Here is a 20,867-nt window from a genome sequence, read left to right as displayed (position 1 = left end):
AATATCAGATGATTTTTAATTCTAGAACTTTGTTTCCTTTCCAAAGTATTCAGAAACATATCTGTTCTACAATTATGTTAGATTGGGAAACATGTTTAACTTCGAATTTTAAAAAGGACAATTCTCTACTCCTGTAGGTAAGATCTGCAGAACAACAGACAGTAACTGGAGCACAGCTTCCTCACTGCCCTGCCCACTGGTACTCGGGAAACTGATGCCACTCTACACTGAGCCTGAACTCTAGCGGACTGTAGGTCCGTGCACACCATTGTGTCTTAGTCTAGAGAAATTAACCACTTTTGAAGACAGGTATTTTCAAAAGGGCAGCCAGTTCTTCATAAGGCTAAGTTGTATCTACTGAGACATCACATCAGGAACTGCGGGGTTCCTGGGAAAGGTCAGCTCAGGGCCCAAAGACTATGTATGTGAGAAAACTTAGTTTTCAAATAACTATTGTGGCAAATTCTAAAGGGAAGAAAAAAAAAAAAAAAACAGCACAGGAGCATGTTATAACAGATAATAATATGTTTTTCTATATTAAGGAATTGACAAAGAACTATGTATGTGAAACTTGTTGACAAAATAACAAAGGCTGGCCATTTTTATGCTAAGTTCAAATGTATTTTTTTTTGAGAATACAAAAAGTAATCCTTGAAAATCAGAATATATAACAGAAAAGAGCACAATAACTTAAGTATTAAACATCTGTATGAAATAACTTGCAAAGTTTGACAACTATGCACACATAGAACATGCGGTTATTTAAAAAACAGAACAAACAAAAACACCACCCGATTCTGTAGAACCAGCATCATTTCACCAGCAGGAGAGCACCAAGCAAGGCACCATTGGAAAGACAACACACTTGGAAAGTCTCTATAAATAAAGCAAATGCTAATCTGGTCGAAAAATCGGTGTCTTTGGTAAAAATTCTATGAGGATGACCTGTAAAAGGAGAAGAAAAAGATGTTTTAAACAACTTAATACACACACACACACACACAGACACACAGACACAGACACACACACACACACACACACACACACACACATATTTTAGGGGAAAAAAAAGACCTAAGGCTAGAAGGAGCTTCTGGGAAGACCTGGGAAGAGTGAGAAGGGCAGGAGGCACGGTGTGAGCAGGAGGGCACAGGAAGGTATGGAGGAGTGCAGATACATTATATACAATAGAAAGGTCAGAGGGAAGCTCAGACACAGCTGATACAAGCTGACAAAACACAAAGTGTTCTTTTGGAATCCATGCATATTTCAACTTTAATTTTATCTTTTTTAATGACAGGTTACTATGTGATCCTGACTGGCCTACAGCCCCTATGTAGGCCACATTGTTTTCTTCCCCAGTGCTAGGATTAAACATATGTGCCAGCATGTCCACCCAGATTTTATCGTTATTAAAACAGACGTTTATCTGATAACCCAGAACCTCATCAATGAAATGATTTTTGGGGCAGAGGCAGGCATTTCTTTGAGTTTGAGGGTAGTCTGATCAGCACAACCAGTTCCAGTTTAGTCTCACCACCAGTACCCCAACCAAAGGAAAAAAAAATCTTTGACAAAAAGGGAAAACATTTTATTGTATTTGATGTGAATAATTTGAATAATTTCTAAGGTTGGGAACTCATTTTTCTCACAGACTTGTTTTGACAAGGGGAATCTGATTGTACGCTTAGTTAACCTTTTGGGCCGGGAACTTGCATTTTCTATTGGCTTGCTGGTTTGTCTCAGAAAAGAACACTTCCATTCTTGGTTAAAAATACTTTTCTTTCTCTAGTTACCCTACAGGAAGCCTTAGGTGTCAGCCAAGCCACTTTCCTGATCTACTGTGTACTGGGAAGACACCCTTAGCCTAGTACAATAGTTCTCACTGAGGCTGAGGCCTGCTGAGTGCTCGGCCCTAAGCAGAGCATCTCCAGTGTAAGGAAGAGCCCCGTCCTCTGGACACCATGCTGCTGTACTCCTGAACTCACAGCAGCTGTGGTGACCTGCACTCGCTTTGACAGGTCCAGATTCCAGGGCACACGTGGAACAGGGCTCACATAGCCTCACCCACCCCTTACTGAGGAGTTCCTGCAAAGCTGCTGGGAGAGGAAGCATCTCGGAGTCTCTGCTAAGTTGCCCAATACCCAGTAAATGATCTGTACCAAAGCACAGGCCAGCAGCCTGACTAAACCCAACAGGTTATTTTTAAAAACAAAGAAACGGTAAGTACACACAAACGGGAGGAAGCAGTGCTGGGAAGAAAGGTTACAGAGGAGTTGGGAGTGGAAGAAGACAAGGAAACTGAGAGAGAAGGGTGACAAACACATCATACACGTTTGAAATTGTCCAATTATTAACATTTTTCCTCAGGGCTGGAAAGAGAGCTTAGTAGTTAAGAGCATTGGCTGCTCCTACCGAGGACCTGCGTTAGGTTCCCAGCACCCACATGGGAGCTCACAACTCCCAACTCCAGTCCTAGTGAATCCGATGCCCTCTTTTGGCCTTCAATGGCACCAGGCATGAATCTGGTACACAAACATACATGCAGCCCAAACACTCCTACATATAAAATAAAAGTATATCTCTTCAGAAAGTACTTTTTCCTTAACCCTGCGTCTTTGTGCTCCTCTTCCCTGTATCTCATGGTGTTCACCTATAATAGATTGGACCGGATGAAAAGGTTCTTTGAAGCTCTGAAAGTTAGTATTTACTACTTAAATGCTTGCAGGCTCACAATGAATTCATACTTTGGTATCAAACACATCTTCTACTGTAGTGTTCTTAAATTCCAGGCTCCAGGGGTGAGCATATTATTTTACAGTATAAACTTAAAAAATGTAAAACAGTGGCTATTTTTCATTATATTATGTGTATTTGTGTTTTGTCTGCGAGAACACATACACACACACACACACACACACACACACACACACACACTCTCTCTCTCTCTCTCTCTCTCTCTCTCTCTCTCTCTCTAAGAGAATTGAACCTGAGTTCTCTGTAAAGGTAACAAGGACTCTAAACTGGGGAACCAACTCTCCAGCCCAATTGAGCCTGTCTGAGTCTGCCTTAGTTTTAAAGAACAGTCTCCTGAAAATGGTTTGGTTCACAAACCCCACAAGTACTTCATACCCAAGTAACAACAACAAAAATAATAGTTTTTCATTGGTACTTTTGTAGATTACTTCTAACAGTCAAAACATAACCAAGGGGAAGCACTTTAACAAAAAGTTGTATAAGCTATAGGCAAAAGTGCATGCATGGTAGAGAAGTTCAAAGTAATTGGGAAGGAGGCATGCTCTCCTTACTAGACTGTGACTACAATGCTCACAGGCTTCAGAGCTTTCCAAGCTTTGCTTATTCCTATGTTCAAGTACCACAAATATTCACATCCTAATATCTTTTTTAAAAATCACTTTAAAATTAATTTTAAGCCGAGAATGACGGTGCATGCCTTTAGTTCCAGTATTTGGGAGGCAGAGGCAGGAGAATCTCTCTGTGAATTCAAGGCTAGCCTGGTCTACAGAGCAAGTTCCCAGGCAGCCAGGGCTCCACAGACACTGTCTCAGAAGAAAAAAAAAAAAGACAGAGAAAGAAAAAAATTACTTTTTGTATACCTTCTATGATTATGTGAAATACAATTCATTTAAAAGCACTTAATTATATAAAAATTCAAGGTAAATTAAAATTTTTCAGGAAGTATACAGTTCAGAATGTTTTAAAGAGCTACTAATTTAATTGTAATGAAAGAATTTCATAAAGATTAAAAAAAGTTCAGTGCATATAATGTATGAACGAACATTTTTCATACAGCTCCACTTAGAAGTCACAGAATTTAGATTTTTCTTATACCAATACAAGAGATCCAACCCCTTGTGTGTAGACACATGCTCTACCATTGGACTATATCCAATATGGGACTAGCTTTTTTTTCTCCTTTCCAAAGTAAATTTAGAAACATCAAAAGGTAATTAAAGCTTCCTGTTTAAGCTTGGTGTTTTGGTTTATAAATACATAATAACAAATTATTATTTCATGAAACCCTGGAAATGTCCCAAACAGCTACTGCTGCCCTGTCCCTCCATAGGTAGCGGGCGTCTTCCCACCAGGGATGAAGTGACAGCACCTGCCAGGTCAGTCGCACAGGAGGCTCTCAGTTGTGCCTTTTTATGTTATAAAGAAGCCGCATGTGTCTCTCTCCGGTGAACCCTGAATTCCTTAGTTTGTAAACAAATAGTTTGGAGGTTGCAGAGAGAATGCATAAAATCTCTCTTCATGTTTTAGAAGAGAAAGATTTGGCTATTTGGTAATGAAAGAGCCAAGAAATGGTTTCAGGGTCATTTCCAACGACGTGAACACTTTTAACACACACACACACACTCACACACACACTCACACACACACACTCACACACACACACACACGCGCGCTCACACACACACACACGCGCGCTCACACACACAGAGCGCACACAGTGAGAGTTATTTTCAAAGAACAGAGAAAATTCCTCAAAAATATAACAGTGGGTCTTTCACAAAGACTGGTTTTAGTTTCAACAATTAACTCCTTTCTTCAATCATCTTTCTTTAATCTAATAACCTCTTCATGTTTTAAAGTAAAACACTCAAGCTCAAGGGAGAATTAGTAAATTCATAATTTCTTAAAGCATTCTGTTCCCAAAAAGAACAATTATTCAAATTAAGTCAGGGCATCAATAAATGTCTAAAATAACTGTGTGTATACTATGTACGTGTAGGCAAAGTGAGCCACCTTTTAAAGGACAAGACAGGTTGGTCAACATCTGTTTACATTTAAGGTAACTGTACAAAGCAATGTTCTAGTAGCATTTTGCAAAGCTCACTGCAGCCCTGAGGAACAGACAGCCACTCACTCTATAAAGGCGTCTCAGGCTCCAGCGGCTTGGCTGAAAGGTTCTCCTCCATACTTGGAAACTCATTAGCATTATACAAAACGCCATATCTGACGTGCTGCGTAACCAAGGTTGTGGTTATTCTTTATACAGCATCTAAAATTTCACACTCCATCAACACATGTTCAGGCCATTTTATCTTGGCAATTAATTTATTATTTTTCAGAACACAGTGAAGCCTTGTTTTCAAGTCATTCATAACTTTATAAATCAGTCCTGCACATGAAACCCAGGCATCTGTGAACCGTAGAAAATCCTTGCACCAGGGAGATTAAGCTCCTGACACCTTTGCTGATTAATAATCATGGAAAGAATAAGATCAGAAACAAAATAAATGATCATTTAATAGAGAAACTCACAAAACAGCCCTTTAACTTACATATTCCATCATGTTGTTCGTTTCACATTTCCTTTTGCTCAGTCTCCAGTGCAAGCACAGCTAGACATGAGGATGGCAAAAGAAGAGAAATGAGCTCCATTTTCCTGGGCACAAGGCTCACCCATTCGTCCACCTCTCATATTTTCAGTCCAACAAAAGCATCTGTTTCCAGACTGTGCGATTCAGACCCAACAGTACCAAGCTGCTCCCCGCAGGACTCACCTTGTGGTATAACCTATTGTTTTCCCATTCTAATAACTTCTCAATCGATCTTCGTGTCTGGAAGACAAATGAGGAGAGTTCACTCGTGACTGGTTTTAGAAAAGCTGTTTTGCAGCTGCTTTTTGTGTGAAAGGGGAAGAAGTAAAAACCCACGACAGGCAAGCGTGGTCTGCACGCCATGGTCTAGCACTAAGCAGCAACCTCATCAGAAACACTAGTTTGTAAATAAACATGAATTTTCTTGGAAATATATATCAAATATTTTAAAAGTTTTTATTTTGCACTTCTGACTTAAAACTATTAGTCTTAAAAGCAAATGTCATTTGTCAAATTTAAACTTAACCCCTCACTTCTTTAGAAAACACTTTACAGTATTTAAATAGTAATGAACATTCCTTAATCTCTATTTTAAAACAATAATAATTTAAATATTAACTAACAAAACAAATGGCCTTTAGGTTAAGTCTAAAAAAACTAATAATGAAGGTTAATAAAGCTACCAAACCAAACTAATTTTAGGACCATATGAGAAAACCACTATGCTGGTTAGTGCAGTTTTCAAACAGAGCCCAATTTTTATTTAAGCAACATAAAAGTCATATCTGAGAGTAAGATCCCATTCTTAATGCAGCAGTCCTTTCAGGACTCAGCCGAGCCACTGATCTCCCTAGGTGCTGCAGTGCAGCCTCAGGGCACGCACATGATGCTTCTTGCTTGAGTGTGAATAAGGAGCTAATGTGTGGAGCCAGGTGACTAACACTGCAGGTGTGGAAGGGACAGCACCACCACGTGATCAACAGGATGCAGCCCTGGCTTGAAGGAAGCGAGGTCCACTGATTTTAAATGTAAGTAAGTAAATAACAGTACGTTATATATGTGTATGTTATAAATAGGTAAGTCGGTAAGTACTGATAACCACATAAAATCTGCATGCCAACCAAGGAGTGAGGCGAAAACCCGGAGGGACAAGCTGGTTCTGAAGACTGTGAGATAAAAACATTAGGATTTACTTGAAGTCTCTACTGAGTCCAGTCCAGCATGACGTACGCTTCAGCACGCTCAGCAACTACAGGCACTGAAGTCACACAGACGCCAATTATAACTCGGAGCTACCAACAAATCACCACGAGTGCTTATACATTCCAATCTTATGTCACGAAAATAGGAAAATCAGCTACTTTCTGACAATAATATGTCAATGACTAATTTATTACAGTTTTTGAGCAGTCTTTTTTGGCAAGAATTTTGAAGAAAAAGTGCCCTTGTTAGCAATGATCAGCAGCCCTCACTTGTTTCTTTGTAAGATAGCCTTTTAGAGGCAGCTCTCCTTTTAAATGAAAATAGGGCAGCAGTTATGGTCACACTTTTTGTTAATTTAGTTGCCAGTCAGCCCCAAATCAAAAGAAAATAAGGCTGCAGAGTGTAATTAACATTCAGTTCAGTCCTTTTGTCCCTTGTCTAGCCCCCAAGCTTTGTTAAAATTGCCATCTGAATGCTGAAGGCTGCAGGGAAATCGATTTGATTCTAATCGCACCATGAAAAGAACATGATCTAACTGCTTTCAGCCCTCCGTAAATCTGTACTAGGTCTTTAGCACAATGCAACTTCCAATTTAAAAAGCACTGAATGTCTCGTCAATGACTTTGTGAGGAAAGAAGAACAAGGAGCAGACATAAAAATTCCAATAGTTGTTTAAGCATTAAAGTTCATTTGCATCACAGCGGACCTGAAAAGGGCTGACCTCTCAAACCGCCTCTCAGGTCTATGAAGTTGTAGCCTTGACAAGCTCACATTGACAGAGCTCATTGACTCTGAAAGGCTACTCTATCAATGGTGAAAATGGCAATAGGCTCTCCTATGAGCAGGCATCTGCCTGCCCACCCGCTGCTAAACCAATGGTAAAACCATTTCAAAACCTGAATCCACCTTGTAATCTTCCTTTCTAGGATCTTTTAATAATAGATTAAGATTACTATACAATTTGAGGTTTTACTTTTTCTGATGGTTTAAAAGGGGATGGGGGAAGTTAAAGAAATAGGGTAGGAAGAAGTAGCTTTTGAAGTTTGTTAATAATAAAATTATATAAAAATAGTCCCTAGAAACAACTACATTCTGCAAGTTTTATTACTCAGAGTGGTTTTTTTTTTTATTATGCCAGCAAGTTATCAGAAATTTAAGTGATGCTATGCGGTGAAAACATCCAATTATCATGCATACGTAAACACCATACATATACACATACACATGGCATTTACCAATTTAAAAACATTAACTTTTACTTATATCAACTGCTATACCAATATTTGTGTAAAAAATAATTGCAAAGTATGAATCTGAAATTCTAAAATATTTATGTACAAACTTGGAATTTACTCTTTGTCTCTAATTAGGAGCTTAATGATAGGGTTGGGTATAATAATTGTATCCAACAATATTACCAATTCTAAAGCAAACAACTTTAGATAGGCCATATTCTGTATAATCATCTAAATATTCAATATTTCTACACTGTTGGAGTCTGAAGCAAAGCTGTGAATTAGCACTTGTGCAAGACTTCTCTCCTGCGTGACAGGTGACAAAGGCCGTTGCACGTGCAGCTCAATCCATCCACTTGACATGTCGGGTGACTTACAGTGAGGAGGAGCAGGTGAGAACACACAAAGACAGAAAGGACCCTTGGTCTGAGTACAACATTTCTAGCACACTAAGGTGACAAGCAGAGTGATTCTGGTAATGATTTTTTAAAAAGTAAAAAGGAAACTGCCACAAATTATTTGTTAGTAACAACAAAAGATCAAATTAAATGGAAGAAAAAAGGTTTAACCATAGAGAATGTTTCATACTATGCAATTATTTTTAGTTCACAAAAATCAAAATATATTTTCAGGATGAAGTACAATACCAATTTGGCAGATAGTGGGGAAAATATGACTTTTCAGCATTATAAAAGCTATTTCAAAGCTTTTAAACTTCAGTGAAAAGAAAGAACATTTTAATTATAGTCATCTAGAAATAAAAGTTAAGAGTTTATGTCCACAGGGTTGTCAGATAGCTATTCTAAAGAAATATAAAATTCACAAAGCTAAATCTGTTATCTATTAAGTAGACCAGCAAATCTAATCATATAAATAAATACTTGTCATTTAGCTTTAAGTGATTATACTGCTTTGCAAATTCAAAATATTTTAAGTTAATATGGATCAGAAAAAATATACAAATCGAATATGAAATACCAACAAAACATTATCCTTCTAGGCCAACTTCTAAAAATAAGTCATATTAGCTTTCTTAAAAGAATGCAGTGCTTGAGAAAAACACCAGATTGATAGCCATGGGAACTAAAAATCTTCTGTTTAGCTGAAAGAACAGGAGAAAGGGCAGTGCAGGCAGGCTTCAGGACAAGCTCCCTACAGTGGCCTTAATCCCTTTCAGTACTCACCCCTGGGGTGGAAAGACAGGTTAGTAGTTCTTTACCATGAATCCCCAGTCCTTTTTGCTTAGGCTACCAACAAGAAACCTACTTTTATTACATGCAGTCCTGAGTTAAAAGGACCAAGACCACCAGCTTACACCATGTAAGCAAAACACGTCTTTGTGAGATGCTATCATGCAGTGGACCTGATTGAGAATGCCAGCTCCAAGCATCTAGACCCCATCAACCTTCCTCATCAGAGTTATTCTGAATGACAATTTTACACAATAATACTAACATATTTTTCATTTCAATATCTTTACAGTTATATATTTTCTCACTATTAGCTAGTTCTAATATAGTTGCTTGGCTGTACAAGAGTGACTAAAATTCAAAACTACTTCAACTACTGAACAGGCAGTGCAGACTTAAACTAAGCATTTGGCTTTATTTTTGTTGCCTTTGGTACAAATTTTTGATAGAACTGTGGAAAAGAGTCAGAACGTAAAAATTACAAAGCAAACTAAAAGATTAGAGTTCATGAGATGGTTAAGAAGATGATTAATCAGCAATATTGAATATGGCATACAGTTTTAACTCTAAAGAAGAATTGAGAAGCAAATAAAAGTAAGCCTAAAAGAGTAAAACCTCAACTACTAAAACAGAAAATTAGGATTAAATTTTGCTTTACTATAAGGCCTTTTTGTAACTGCCCCAAAACATTCTACCTTCCTAAGGAATAAAGTAATACTGCCATCCCAAGTTCACATTCTGAGCCACTAAACATAAGTAAGTTTTACAGGACAAGGACAGTTAGACACACTCACAATCAGTTGTTTGAAAAAAATAAGTTTTTCAAATTTTTACAAACATTTATTAAGTTCAACAACTTAAACCTGCAATTAAAATTTACTTGAACTAGAAGTGTCCATTGTACTAAACAACGTCGGAGTCAAATGCTCCAGTTCTTGTTCAAACTGCTAAGTTTGTAACTCATCAGTTAGGGTGTAACTAGAATGACACCTCTAAAGCATTGGGATTCTATTTTTAATCCTGACATGTTCTTCAAAGAAAGGATCCATGCTTATGCATTTACAAAAATGAAAACTGTAGAAATAAGTGGGACAACAGTGGTTTTGAGGCTTTCAGGAGGAAACTGTATATAATCTAGAGTGCATTTCAATTTAAAGAGACAATTACAGTGATTCACTTCCGTTTGTTCTGGATTAATGTTAAATCCCACATTCCAGTGAGCTAAAATTCAAAAAGTGTATCTCAGTATAGTTAGACATACCAAACCGGGAATTTGCCAAGATAAACAGAAATATGAACCGGTTCCTCAAAGGAATGTCTTTCCTCTATGTAAAACCTAAACATCAGCGTGTGGACACTGCGCTCAGACCGAGCAGCCCAGCCGGGCACAGGGCAGCCGGGCACAGGGCAGCCGGGCACACGGCAGCCGGGCCAGCCTTCAGACGTGCCTGCCGCTAGTGGAGCAATTAGGTGGGGAGCCCTCTGCCCAGCAGGAGCACTTGGGTGACTTTTAAGGAGCTCAGCCAGGCACAAGGGCGTGACACTTCATCAGGCTAGCAAGTGAATCTTAATTTTTTAGAGGTTATTCTGGTACTTTAAGAATAATGAACATGGGGTTGGGGATTTAGCTCAGTGGTAGAGCGCTTGCCTAGCAAGTCCAAGGCCCTGGGTTCGGTCCCCAGCTCCGAAAAAAAAGAAAAGAAAAAAAAAAAAAGAATAATGAACATTTTCAACTTTTTCCAGAAAAGGACACATGAACACATATATAAAATACTGCTAAGAAAATTGATATCTGAGAAGAATATTTGAAAAAATTCCTTGAAAAGATTTTTTAAACTAAAATTTAATTTCAAATAACAGCAGAAAATTAGAAAAACTTGGTAAGTCAAGTAACTTTCATTAAGATAAAAAAGTCATTAGGGAGTTGTAAGTTTTGTTTGTCTTAGAACTGGCAGTGAGGAAAGGCCCACAGACTAAGGCACCTGCTAACTGCAGTAAACAATGGGAGAAACAAGAATAAGAGCAACAGGCATGTGCGGCTGCCACTCAGACTCTGACCATGCTAGGTGCTTTCCTCCCAACAAGACCATTAGGCAGCTTGAATTACTTTCATTTTACATATGAAAATGGAATCTTCTAGGACAAGAAACTTAAAGCTACAGTTGGACACAGTGGGGCTGTGATCTGAAACCAAGGTTATACTTGAGAGCTACCAACCTCATGTCCTTCCCACCACAGGACAGAACTATGAATACGCAAAGAATACATTTCTGAAGCTATCCTAACAGAAATGTCAGCTATTACATGTAAGTTACCTAAGCTACTAACCAGGTTATCTGCCTTAAATAACCAACTCAAACTAAAAATATGATTAATATAGTCAAGAAAACAGAAGAGAAAAAATAATGAAAACAGAACTTCAGAAGAAAATAGAAATGTAGAAAACATAGAGACATCCTAGGACTATAATATACAGTATTTGATAGTAAAACTGTACTGGTTATCAGCCAACTGAACACAAAAGAGAGACCACATCTTTCTACGAGCCATCACACATCAACGATATCACACTGAAACACATGTTTAAATTGCAAATGTTGAGTTTTAAACATTCAATAGTGTTCCTGGGACTTCACACATGAATTTGAATCTGAGGGCTGAGAAAATGGTTCAGTCAGCAAAGTGCTGTAAGATCCCAATAACACTATTAAACATTTGCAATATTTTTATTTAATTAAAAATAGATATCAAACTGGACATGATAATATGAGTACTAAAAATTCCAGAACTGAGGAGGCTGAGGCAGAAGACTAGGCCATCCTGGACTCTATAATAAAACCCTATCACAAAACATCAGCAATATCCACATGAATACCTTCATTTATGTTAAGAGCCACTTCCTTTAAAATGAAGCAACAGTAAATAAATACACTGTTCAGATACAAACAGTTTTTTATGAGAATACTTTTCTGGAGTTACAAATTTAAAACTTCAAAAAAATCTCAAATAAGATTTTAAAACTACTATTTTCCTTGTATTTTATGCTGAGAAGACAATGACAAAAGAGCAGAAAACCCCCAGATCCCACGCCTAGAGTTAGACAAAGAGCACTCAGTCCCTTCAGTTCGGTCTCCTGGTTCTTCTGCACTGCATCACCTCTCTTTGAGATGGCGTTCATGATCTGTAACTGTGTGTAAATGGGAGTATCTGTACCTGGGTATGTGCACACAAGTGCAGGTGCCTGAAGAGACCAGAGTCATTGCAATCCCTAGTACTAAAGTTACAGACGGCTTCACTAATGGGTGATGGGAACTGAACTGAAGTTCTTTTGGAGGAGCACAAGCGCTTTTAATGGCTGAGCCATCTCTCCAGCTCACACTCACCTCTGTTTGAATAAATCCGCAAGGTTTGTTTTGTTTTATTTTTAAAAATTTACAAGTTTTTTTAAAAGACAGAATGGGGGGGGGGGAGGTTCACTAGAAACCATGTGTACTTACACTGGTAAGACCCTGCGGTGGTTTGAGGGTGGTTTGAGTAAGAATGGCCACCGTAGGCTCATATATTTGAGTGCTTAGTGACTTTGGAGTGGCCTTGTTTGAGAAGGATTAGGATTAGGAGGTATAACTTTGTGGAGGTAAGTGTGATCTTGTTGGAAAAAGTGTATAGCTAGGGGTAGACATAGAGGTTTCAAAAGGCCACACCAGGTCCAGTCAGTCTCAGTCTCAATCAGTCATTTCCATCATGCCTTGGGCAACACACACACACTTCAGATGAGAGGTAGCTCTCAGCTACTTCTCCAGCTCCTCACTTCCTGGCCACCAGGCTCCCAGCCATGATGACAATGGACTAAGCCTCTGAAACCTGCTAGCCCCTTAAGTAAATGCTTTCTTTTACAAGAGTTGCTTTGGTCATGGTGTCTCTTTACAGAAATGGAACAGTAACTAAGACAGAACCCGAGTTCCTAAACCAAGTCTTATAAAGTAAAGCAAAGCCAGGTAAAATGGTACTCATCCATAATCTCAGCATTTAGGAAGTAAAGACACAAAGATTGGAAATTCAAGGCCAATCTGTATTATCTGAACTATACAAGGCTATTTATTTATTTAAAACAAAGTTGTAGCTTATTGTCCTGCAAAAATAAAAAATAAAAGCAAGCATTAAAAAAAATGGCAGAAGCAAAAGCCACGACTCTCAGTTGTCTGTACACTCTAGATCATACTCTATCATTGAGAGAAGTCAGGGCAGGACTCGGAGGTGGGAAGAGTGAGGGCCATGGAGAAGTGCTACTTCCTGGCTTATTCCCCATGGCCTGCTCAGCCAAGACTCCCTGTCTAGTGGTAAAGCAGCCCCCAGTGACCTGAACCCTCTCATATCAATTATCAATAAAGAAGATTGCCCTCACAGACTCACCAACAGGAAAATCTTATTACAGAGAGATTCTCAGTTGGGGCCTAATCCCAAACGACTCTAGCCTGTGTCAAGTTAACATTGTCTCAAAAAGAAAAGAAAATATCTGTAGGTTGCTCTCACCACTCCAGGCGAGAGCTAATGGGAGAGGACCAGGGATAGACTTTCTGCCTGATAGACGGAGGTAGAGACCAGGAAGAAAAGGTGGGGGACGTGGGAGGAGGAGACTAGAGGCACGCTTTTGTCTTCCTGTTATAACAGCATACTGGCATACAGAACTGCGTCTGTGGGTGTGAGTGTGCTTTATTTCTTCCTCTGTTACTCAAAAATGATCTTTCTAGCACACCTACTCTTTCCGGACTCCACCACTGTCAAACCTCCAAGTCCAAGTCTTTGGTTGTGGTTACTAGTTTCTCTTTGGAGACCATGTACAAAGTGTCCAGTGTTGAGTTTTGAGTGATACAAGAGAAGGAGAAGAGAAAGCACATGGAGTTGGGTGGGTAGAGAGATGGGAGGAGGTAGAGAGTTGGGGGAGAGTAAAAACATGATCAAAATACATTGTATAAAAAATTTAAATAAGAAATCTTTTAAAATTTTGTTTTTCATTATGGGAGAGGTGGCACATGAATGTATGCATGCTGAGTGTGGTGCCAGTGAAGGCCACAAAGGGGCCATCAGATCCCCTGGAGTTATTAGCGGCTGTAAGCTGCCTGACAGGTGTTGCGAACCAAATTCAGGTCCTCTGCTCTTAACCACTGAGCCATCTCTCCAGCTTCTAAAAGCCGTTCTTCCTTAATGAAAAATGGTCCTATGCTATTCTCTCCACAACTAGGCTTTGAGATATGGTTTGTCTTTACACTGAGAACTCCAGTTCTAGACTGGACTCTTCTCCAAGTATCAATAAAGTTCAGGGCCTTCACAGGATCAAGGGTACTGACACTGTTGCAGGGGAGCCTTCTCTTTACAGGACATGATACACAAACATTCATGCAGGCAAAACTTTACTCATATACATAAAACCTCAAAAGTCATTAGTTGGTGTAGCTGTTAACAAGCTGAACTTAAAATTTACATGGAAAAACTAATCATCAAAAAAAAAAAAATCTTGAAAAAGAAAAAAATTCCAGGGCTAAAAATGTCGCTCAGTTGATACAGCCCCGCCGCAATTGCAAGCACAAAGCAGAGTTGGCTCCCAGCCCCTAATAAACACATGCTCAATTCCTGCACTTATGAAGCAGAGGCAAGAAGATCAGAGTTTTGGTCTTCTGCTCAAGACTAGTCTGGGCCACATGAGATCCCAACTCAAGGGGGTGGGGATGACACACAAATTTGCAAGACTCACATCACTGAACATTTTGTTAAAATAAATAAGCACAGTAAATAAGAAAGTGTGAGAGTCAGGTTAAGGCCAACACCAATGGAACTTAATGAAATCCAGAAAGGGATTCATACAAATACGATTTATAAAGCCTAGAGAGTCATATGTCAAAACATGAACTTTGACCTCCTCTCCTTGTGATACCTATACACAAAATACAGGAGAGATCAAAATCTTCACAACTTTGCTTTAGGCAAAATAGTAGACATGAGAGTAAAGGCACTATTTTATTTCTCTCTCTCTCTTTTTTTTTTCTTTTTTTTTTTTTCTCTTTTTGGAGACAAAGTTTGACTATGCAGCCCTGGCTGGCTTGGAACTCACAGAGATGCAAGCCTCTGCCTCCTACAAGCTGGGATTTGTGAGCCCAGCATAAGAGCACATTTTTTTTTTTTTTTCGGAGCTGGGGACCGAACCCAGGGCCTTGCGCTTCCTAGGCAAGCGCTCTACCACTGAGCTAAATCCCCAACCGAGAGCACATTTTTTTAAGTGATAAACTAGACCACCAAAATCAAAACTTCAGCTCTGCCAAACATTGCTAAGAAAAGAGAAAAGCCAGGCTATATACTAGAATAACAATACTGACATACACCTAGCAAGGTGCTTACACTAGATATTCTCAGGCCCGGCACAACACCGCATGCTTTGTACTCCAACACTCCAGGATGACACAGAGTTCAAGCCGCTATACAGGTTACATAATGAGACCCTGTCCAACTCAACAAAGAAAACAACCATCTTACAAAGTCAGAGATTTGAAGTTGGAGAGATGGCTCAGAGGACTGGGGTTCAATTCCCAGTACCCACACGAGGCTCACAACCACCTCTAACTTTGTCTTCAGAAGATGTGACACCCTCTTCCTGCCTCCATAGGCTCATGCATGCAGTTGTACACATGATTCGCACAGACAGGCACACAAACACAAAAATAATAAAAGAGCCTTTCAAAATACTCTTTTATATTCTTCACCCTGCCTCTCTTCAGTGCTGGGGTTCAAAGACAGGTCATTCTGAAAGCTAAGTAAGCACTCCATCACTTAAAAAAAAATCTCACACCGACAAATAACTAGTTTTAAACAGCAAGACGTCCTCTCCTCCATCTTGAAGTCATGAGGTCTGCTGAGAAAAGCACTTATAAAGGTGAATATGTCTAGAAGTCTTTGAGGCCATTTATTTGTTATCTGTAGGTATGGGGTCTCTAAAACCAAAGGGACCACACAGCTGGTCTAAAATCAAAAGTATTTATGTCCAAGGTGAAATCAAATTCTTCTTGGGTAAGAAGAGATCTAATTGGTTCAAAGCAAGTGATAGCATAATCCTTCTGGTGACAAACTGAGCAAAACCAGTATAATTTGGGATTATCAGTGCCCAACAATGGCATAGCTTGTGTCAAATTCCAAAGCAACCCTCCTGCTTTCTGCTATGGACATTGGACGAGAATATGTGGATGCTACATCCCTCATGGATTTAAACTAATGACAAGTAAATAATAAAAGTAGGTTTGTGCTAAACAAACAAACAAACAAACAAATAAATAAATAAATAAGAAGGCTAAGTGTGATGGCATTGCCTTTAATCTCATGTGCTGCCATGGGAGTTGAATCTAAAGCAGGTAGATCTTTCTGAAACTGAGGCCAGCCAGAGTTACACTGTGAGACCCCATGCTAAAAACAGGAGAAGAGGGCAATTTGCTTCAACTCTTTCATTTCTTACTTTGTAGTACTACAGGCTGAAAACCTTGCACATAGTAGGAAAGCACTCTACCACTGAGAAACATTTCACAGCCCTCAAATACTAAAAGGGAAGCTGTATTAGTGGCAAATAAACACAGTGTCACTACTCACAAGGGCAAGGCAACTAGAAGTAGAGAACATATCCACCAGAACGACTGCCAGTTCCAAACACTGCCACGCCCTGGCAGGGACCCTGAGCAACTGCAACCCCACACAATGCTTGTGTGGATGCAAAATTACTTGACACTTTGGAAAGGAGGGTTTTTAAAAAGAAGTTTCTCTTCAAATAAAGCGCACAACTACTACGTGACCCAGTAATCCCACATTTATATGCACATGAAAATAAAGTAAGCCTTACTCAGAATCACTCAAACCACACACGGTCCAATGTCTTCCAGCTGTCAATGGATAAACAAACTGTGAAAGACCCCTCCACACACTGGAGAAGACATGATAAAACTGCTCACAATGGAAAAGGAGTAAACCATAGTGTATAAAACAGAATAGATACATCTCAAATGTGCTGAGCGAAAACAAAGGAGTCAGGACGAAAAGGCTACACAAACTAGATAATTTCACTGATACCAAAACTCTAGAAAAGACAAAGACTATTCGGACAGATGGAGCAATGACCATCAGTACAAGAAAGGCTTTTGGGGAAAAAAAAAAAGCTATGTACCTTGACTATGAGTAGCTCTGTAGCATTGCATTCATAAACACTGTAAAGCATTATACTGAAATTTTATTTTTAAATTATAAAAGATAATTCTCAAAAACTAAGGTAGTATTAAAAGAAAGGCAATCTAGAAGGCATAAATACAATAACTAATAATAACATCATAGACAGACTCTCTGGAACAAGATGGAGACAGGGATTTGTTTTTTGAGGTTGTTGCTGATGTTCTGTTTGAGACAAAGTATCACAGTGTAGCCCTATGGGGCCAGGCTGGCCTCAAGCTCGGAGATCCAGCTGCCTCTGCCTCCTGAGTGCTAGGATGAAAGATGTGCATCACCAGCTGACATCAAGTTTTAAAGGCAAAGCAATCTAACTACCTAAATTAGGGATTACTGTGAGGAAGATGGTGAGCTTTTTTTTTTTTTAAATTTTATTTATATGAGTACACTGTCACCATTACAGATGGTTGTGAGCCACCATGTGGTTGCTGGGAATTGAACTCAGGACCTCTGGAAGAGCAGTCAGTGCTCTTAACCGCTGAGCCATCTCTCCAGCCCGATGGTGAGCTTTAAATTGCATAATAAAGTATATTTTGGGTCCTGACTTATACTGAAGTCAGAGACAATCACAGCCATGTAAAAAGATTCTGGTCACAAATAAGAGGGGTTCCCAAGCTAAAGATCGGGCTGCACTTTAGCCCACTTTTAAAATACTAATGCCAAGTAGGTGTGTAGGTATATAAGTATGTGTGTGTCTGTGTGTCATGTTGGGGATCAAACAATGGATCTTGCAATCTTGGGCAAGTGTCTTACAACTGAGCTACACCTCTACCCCTTCAAGGCCTCTTAATAAGGAATGCCTAGACAAATTGTCAGAGTCCACAAAACCAACAAGAATAAAAATGCATCTTGATATTGATGGACTTATTGATTTATTTTATGTATGTGAGTATACTGTCGCTGTCTTCAGACACACTAGAAGAGGGCATCAGATCCCATTACAGATGGTTGTGAGCCACCATGTATGTGGTTGCTGGGATTTGAACTCAGGACCTCTGGAAGAACAGTCAGTGCCCTTAAAGGCTGAGCCATCTCTCCAACCCTGCATCTTGATTTTTACCTCTAGTTGAAATGCATCTTCTTCAGCTATCAATGTGAACATTAACTGTAGTGACCAAACAGGAATGGTGCTTTGAACACTTGTAAAAATCATAGATTATTTCCATCAGACCAGATCACCATGGATCTGCGACCTTATTTCATATGTTAATGAAGATTTGATAATTGCCTTAAAGCACTTTAGAGGTTTCTTGGTTGTTTTGAGGCACTTTGTTTTGTTTTGTTTTAGAACAAAGTCTATTTTTATCTGGCAGGAAGGTACTCACTTAGCGTAAACATGAATAAGCTATAGTATTATTAGACTACCAAAGTGGTCCATGACAATGAAGGGTTGGAAATTCCTGATATCCTATCTCCCATCTTACAAAGGTGCTAGTACTCTCCATATATATTCATGTTATAGAGTTTATACTCAAGGCAGGGAAATGTATAGAGAACTGAGGTATTCACTTTTGTTTTTTAAATAAACCATCCACATATTAAAATATCTTGTATTATTCATTTAAAAAGTAAAAAAAAAAGGGGGGGGGGAGATAAGATCAGATCAGATCTCAAAACCAAGGCCAGATCCAAAAGGCAAAGCTACCACAGTAGTACATGAGCTGGAGCCACAGATAACAGCAACGCCTGAACGGAGGAAGGCAGAGAGAGAGAGAGAGAGAGAGAGAGAGAGAGAGAGAGAGAGAGAGAGAGAGAGAGAGAGAGAGAGAGACAGACAGACCTGAAGAAGATCAGAAAATTCAACTGTCTATCCAAAGACTGGTAGTAGGGAATTTTTGAGGCTTAGAGACAATCTGGCAAGAATTATGGGGTAAAAATCTTAAAAGAAAGTAGGGCCAGCAAAAAACTTCAGTCATACAACCTCAATGACCTGAGATCAACTTTAAAACCTACTTAAAGGTAGAAGAGAACTGACTCCACAATGTTGTCCTCTGGCCTTTATACACTTGTTACAGTACCTGCAGTAGAATATACCTCTGACTTTGTAATAGAAATCAAGTAACAAATTAAATGTGGCTTCCTTCATTTCCTTGCCATTATTTAGCACAAAAATTAAACATTTCCATAGAAAAACATTCACAGCAACCTGGTTGACACCTGCTCCCCCACCCTTCCATTCTCCCCGCTGGCCTTAACTTACTTTGTAGCGTCTCAGCCTGAGTACTAGAATTTCATACCTGAGTCACCACACATGGCTGAATAGTACATCAATTTCACACATGTAAATATAATATGCAAGAAAACAAAAACAATGGTGCTGTGTTGGGCATGGTGGCACAAACCTAGAGAACTTGGGAGGCAGAGACAGGCAGATCTCTTAGTTCAAGGCTAACCTGTTACCTACAGCGAGTTTCAGGCCTGTCAAGTTCAAGGAGTAAGACAATGTCTTCAAAAATACAAAAACTAAAACAACCGAACAAAAAACCAACTTTTGATTTACATTATTTTGGCATATCTTGGAACTAACATCTTGGAACTTTTTCATTAAAAGCAGCGAAAATTAGGTCTTCAGATTAGTTTTCCTAATCACAGAGTCAGTGTATATTCATTATAGAGAAAATGGAAAGTGCAAAAATAAAATAATCTGTATGATTTTACTGTAAACATTTTATCTCCTCTATGGGTACTTTCACAGTACTAGTAATAATATTACTCCTTACTGACAACTTCTGTTACAGGTTGGATTTGAAGCAACCCCTCCAAGAACTTGTATGTTAGGAGAGGTAATTCTGTGGTTGGGGTTACTGGCTGCTCTTGCAGAGAACCAGGGCTCAATTCCCAGCACCCACATGGCAGCTCACTAGCATCCATAACTACTTCCAGGGAATCTGACACCCTCTTCTAATCTGGACAGACGGCAGAGACTCTTGTGATGACCATGAGTGCGCATGGACACTGAAGCACACGACACTGAAAAGTAAAGGAAGCTGTGCTGTAGCTTAGCTGCCAGCAGAGCACTTGGTAGGGGGGCTGCACTGGACAGTGACTCGGACCACAAGGAGTACAACTGCCTCAACAGGAGATCGCTCCAGGACTCCTACATGACGGGGTGTTGGAAAGCACTCAAATGTCCAGAGACAGGCCCTAGTGGAACAGGTAGGAAGGACTCTCCGTTCTCAGGGTCTACATCTTGTTCCAATCTCCTTCCTCCCTCTCTGACTCCTGGTGACTGAGGCACACAGCTCTGCTCAGACATTAGATACTTTTGTTTGGACAGGCAGAGAAGGAATGGAGCCAGCATAAAAGCCCATGGACTAAAACCTCTAAAACCACGAGCCAAAGTGCATGGTTCTTCCTCTAGACTGTTTCCCTTGTACTTAAAACAGCATGGAAGCTGACAGTGTCTCATGAGCTGTTGAGCCAGAGCTTTATAAATACTCTTCCACTGTATCCTTACAGCAACTGTATTCACACCAGAGGTGACGATCATCATCTCATAGCTGTATCGACCAGATTTAAAGAGCTAAGAAGTGTGTCCATGGACACAGAAACAAGGTCCCATCCCAGTCCATGGCCAACGTACACTGACATAGCGCTGCACTGTCACTACAGCTTCCTAATGCATGACAACTAGGAAATGT

General features: G+C 39.5%; 1 protein-coding gene across 1 annotated transcript in view; it reads right to left on the bottom strand.

Moving 5' to 3' along the window:
* Window positions 1-479: 479 nt before the first annotated feature.
* Window positions 480-20,867, bottom strand: part of Chic2 (cysteine-rich hydrophobic domain 2) — a 34,343-nt gene continuing 13,955 nt past the window's right edge. Inside the window, exons 4-6 of the mRNA NM_001105736.2 lie at window positions 5,532-5,588; window positions 5,310-5,369; window positions 480-945 (exon numbers count right to left, since the gene is read on the bottom strand). Of these exons, the coding sequence (NP_001099206.1) occupies window positions 895-945; window positions 5,310-5,369; window positions 5,532-5,588 (168 nt within the window). The 3' untranslated portion in view covers window positions 480-894. The remainder of the gene's footprint in view (window positions 946-5,309; window positions 5,370-5,531; window positions 5,589-20,867) is intronic.

Source organism: Rattus norvegicus, chromosome 14 (genome assembly GCF_036323735.1).
Source record: "Rattus norvegicus strain BN/NHsdMcwi chromosome 14, GRCr8, whole genome shotgun sequence".
Classification (NCBI taxonomy): domain Eukaryota; kingdom Metazoa; phylum Chordata; class Mammalia; order Rodentia; family Muridae; genus Rattus; species Rattus norvegicus.
Note: the sequence above shows the minus strand (reverse complement) of the source record. Positions and strands in the feature narration are given on the sequence as shown.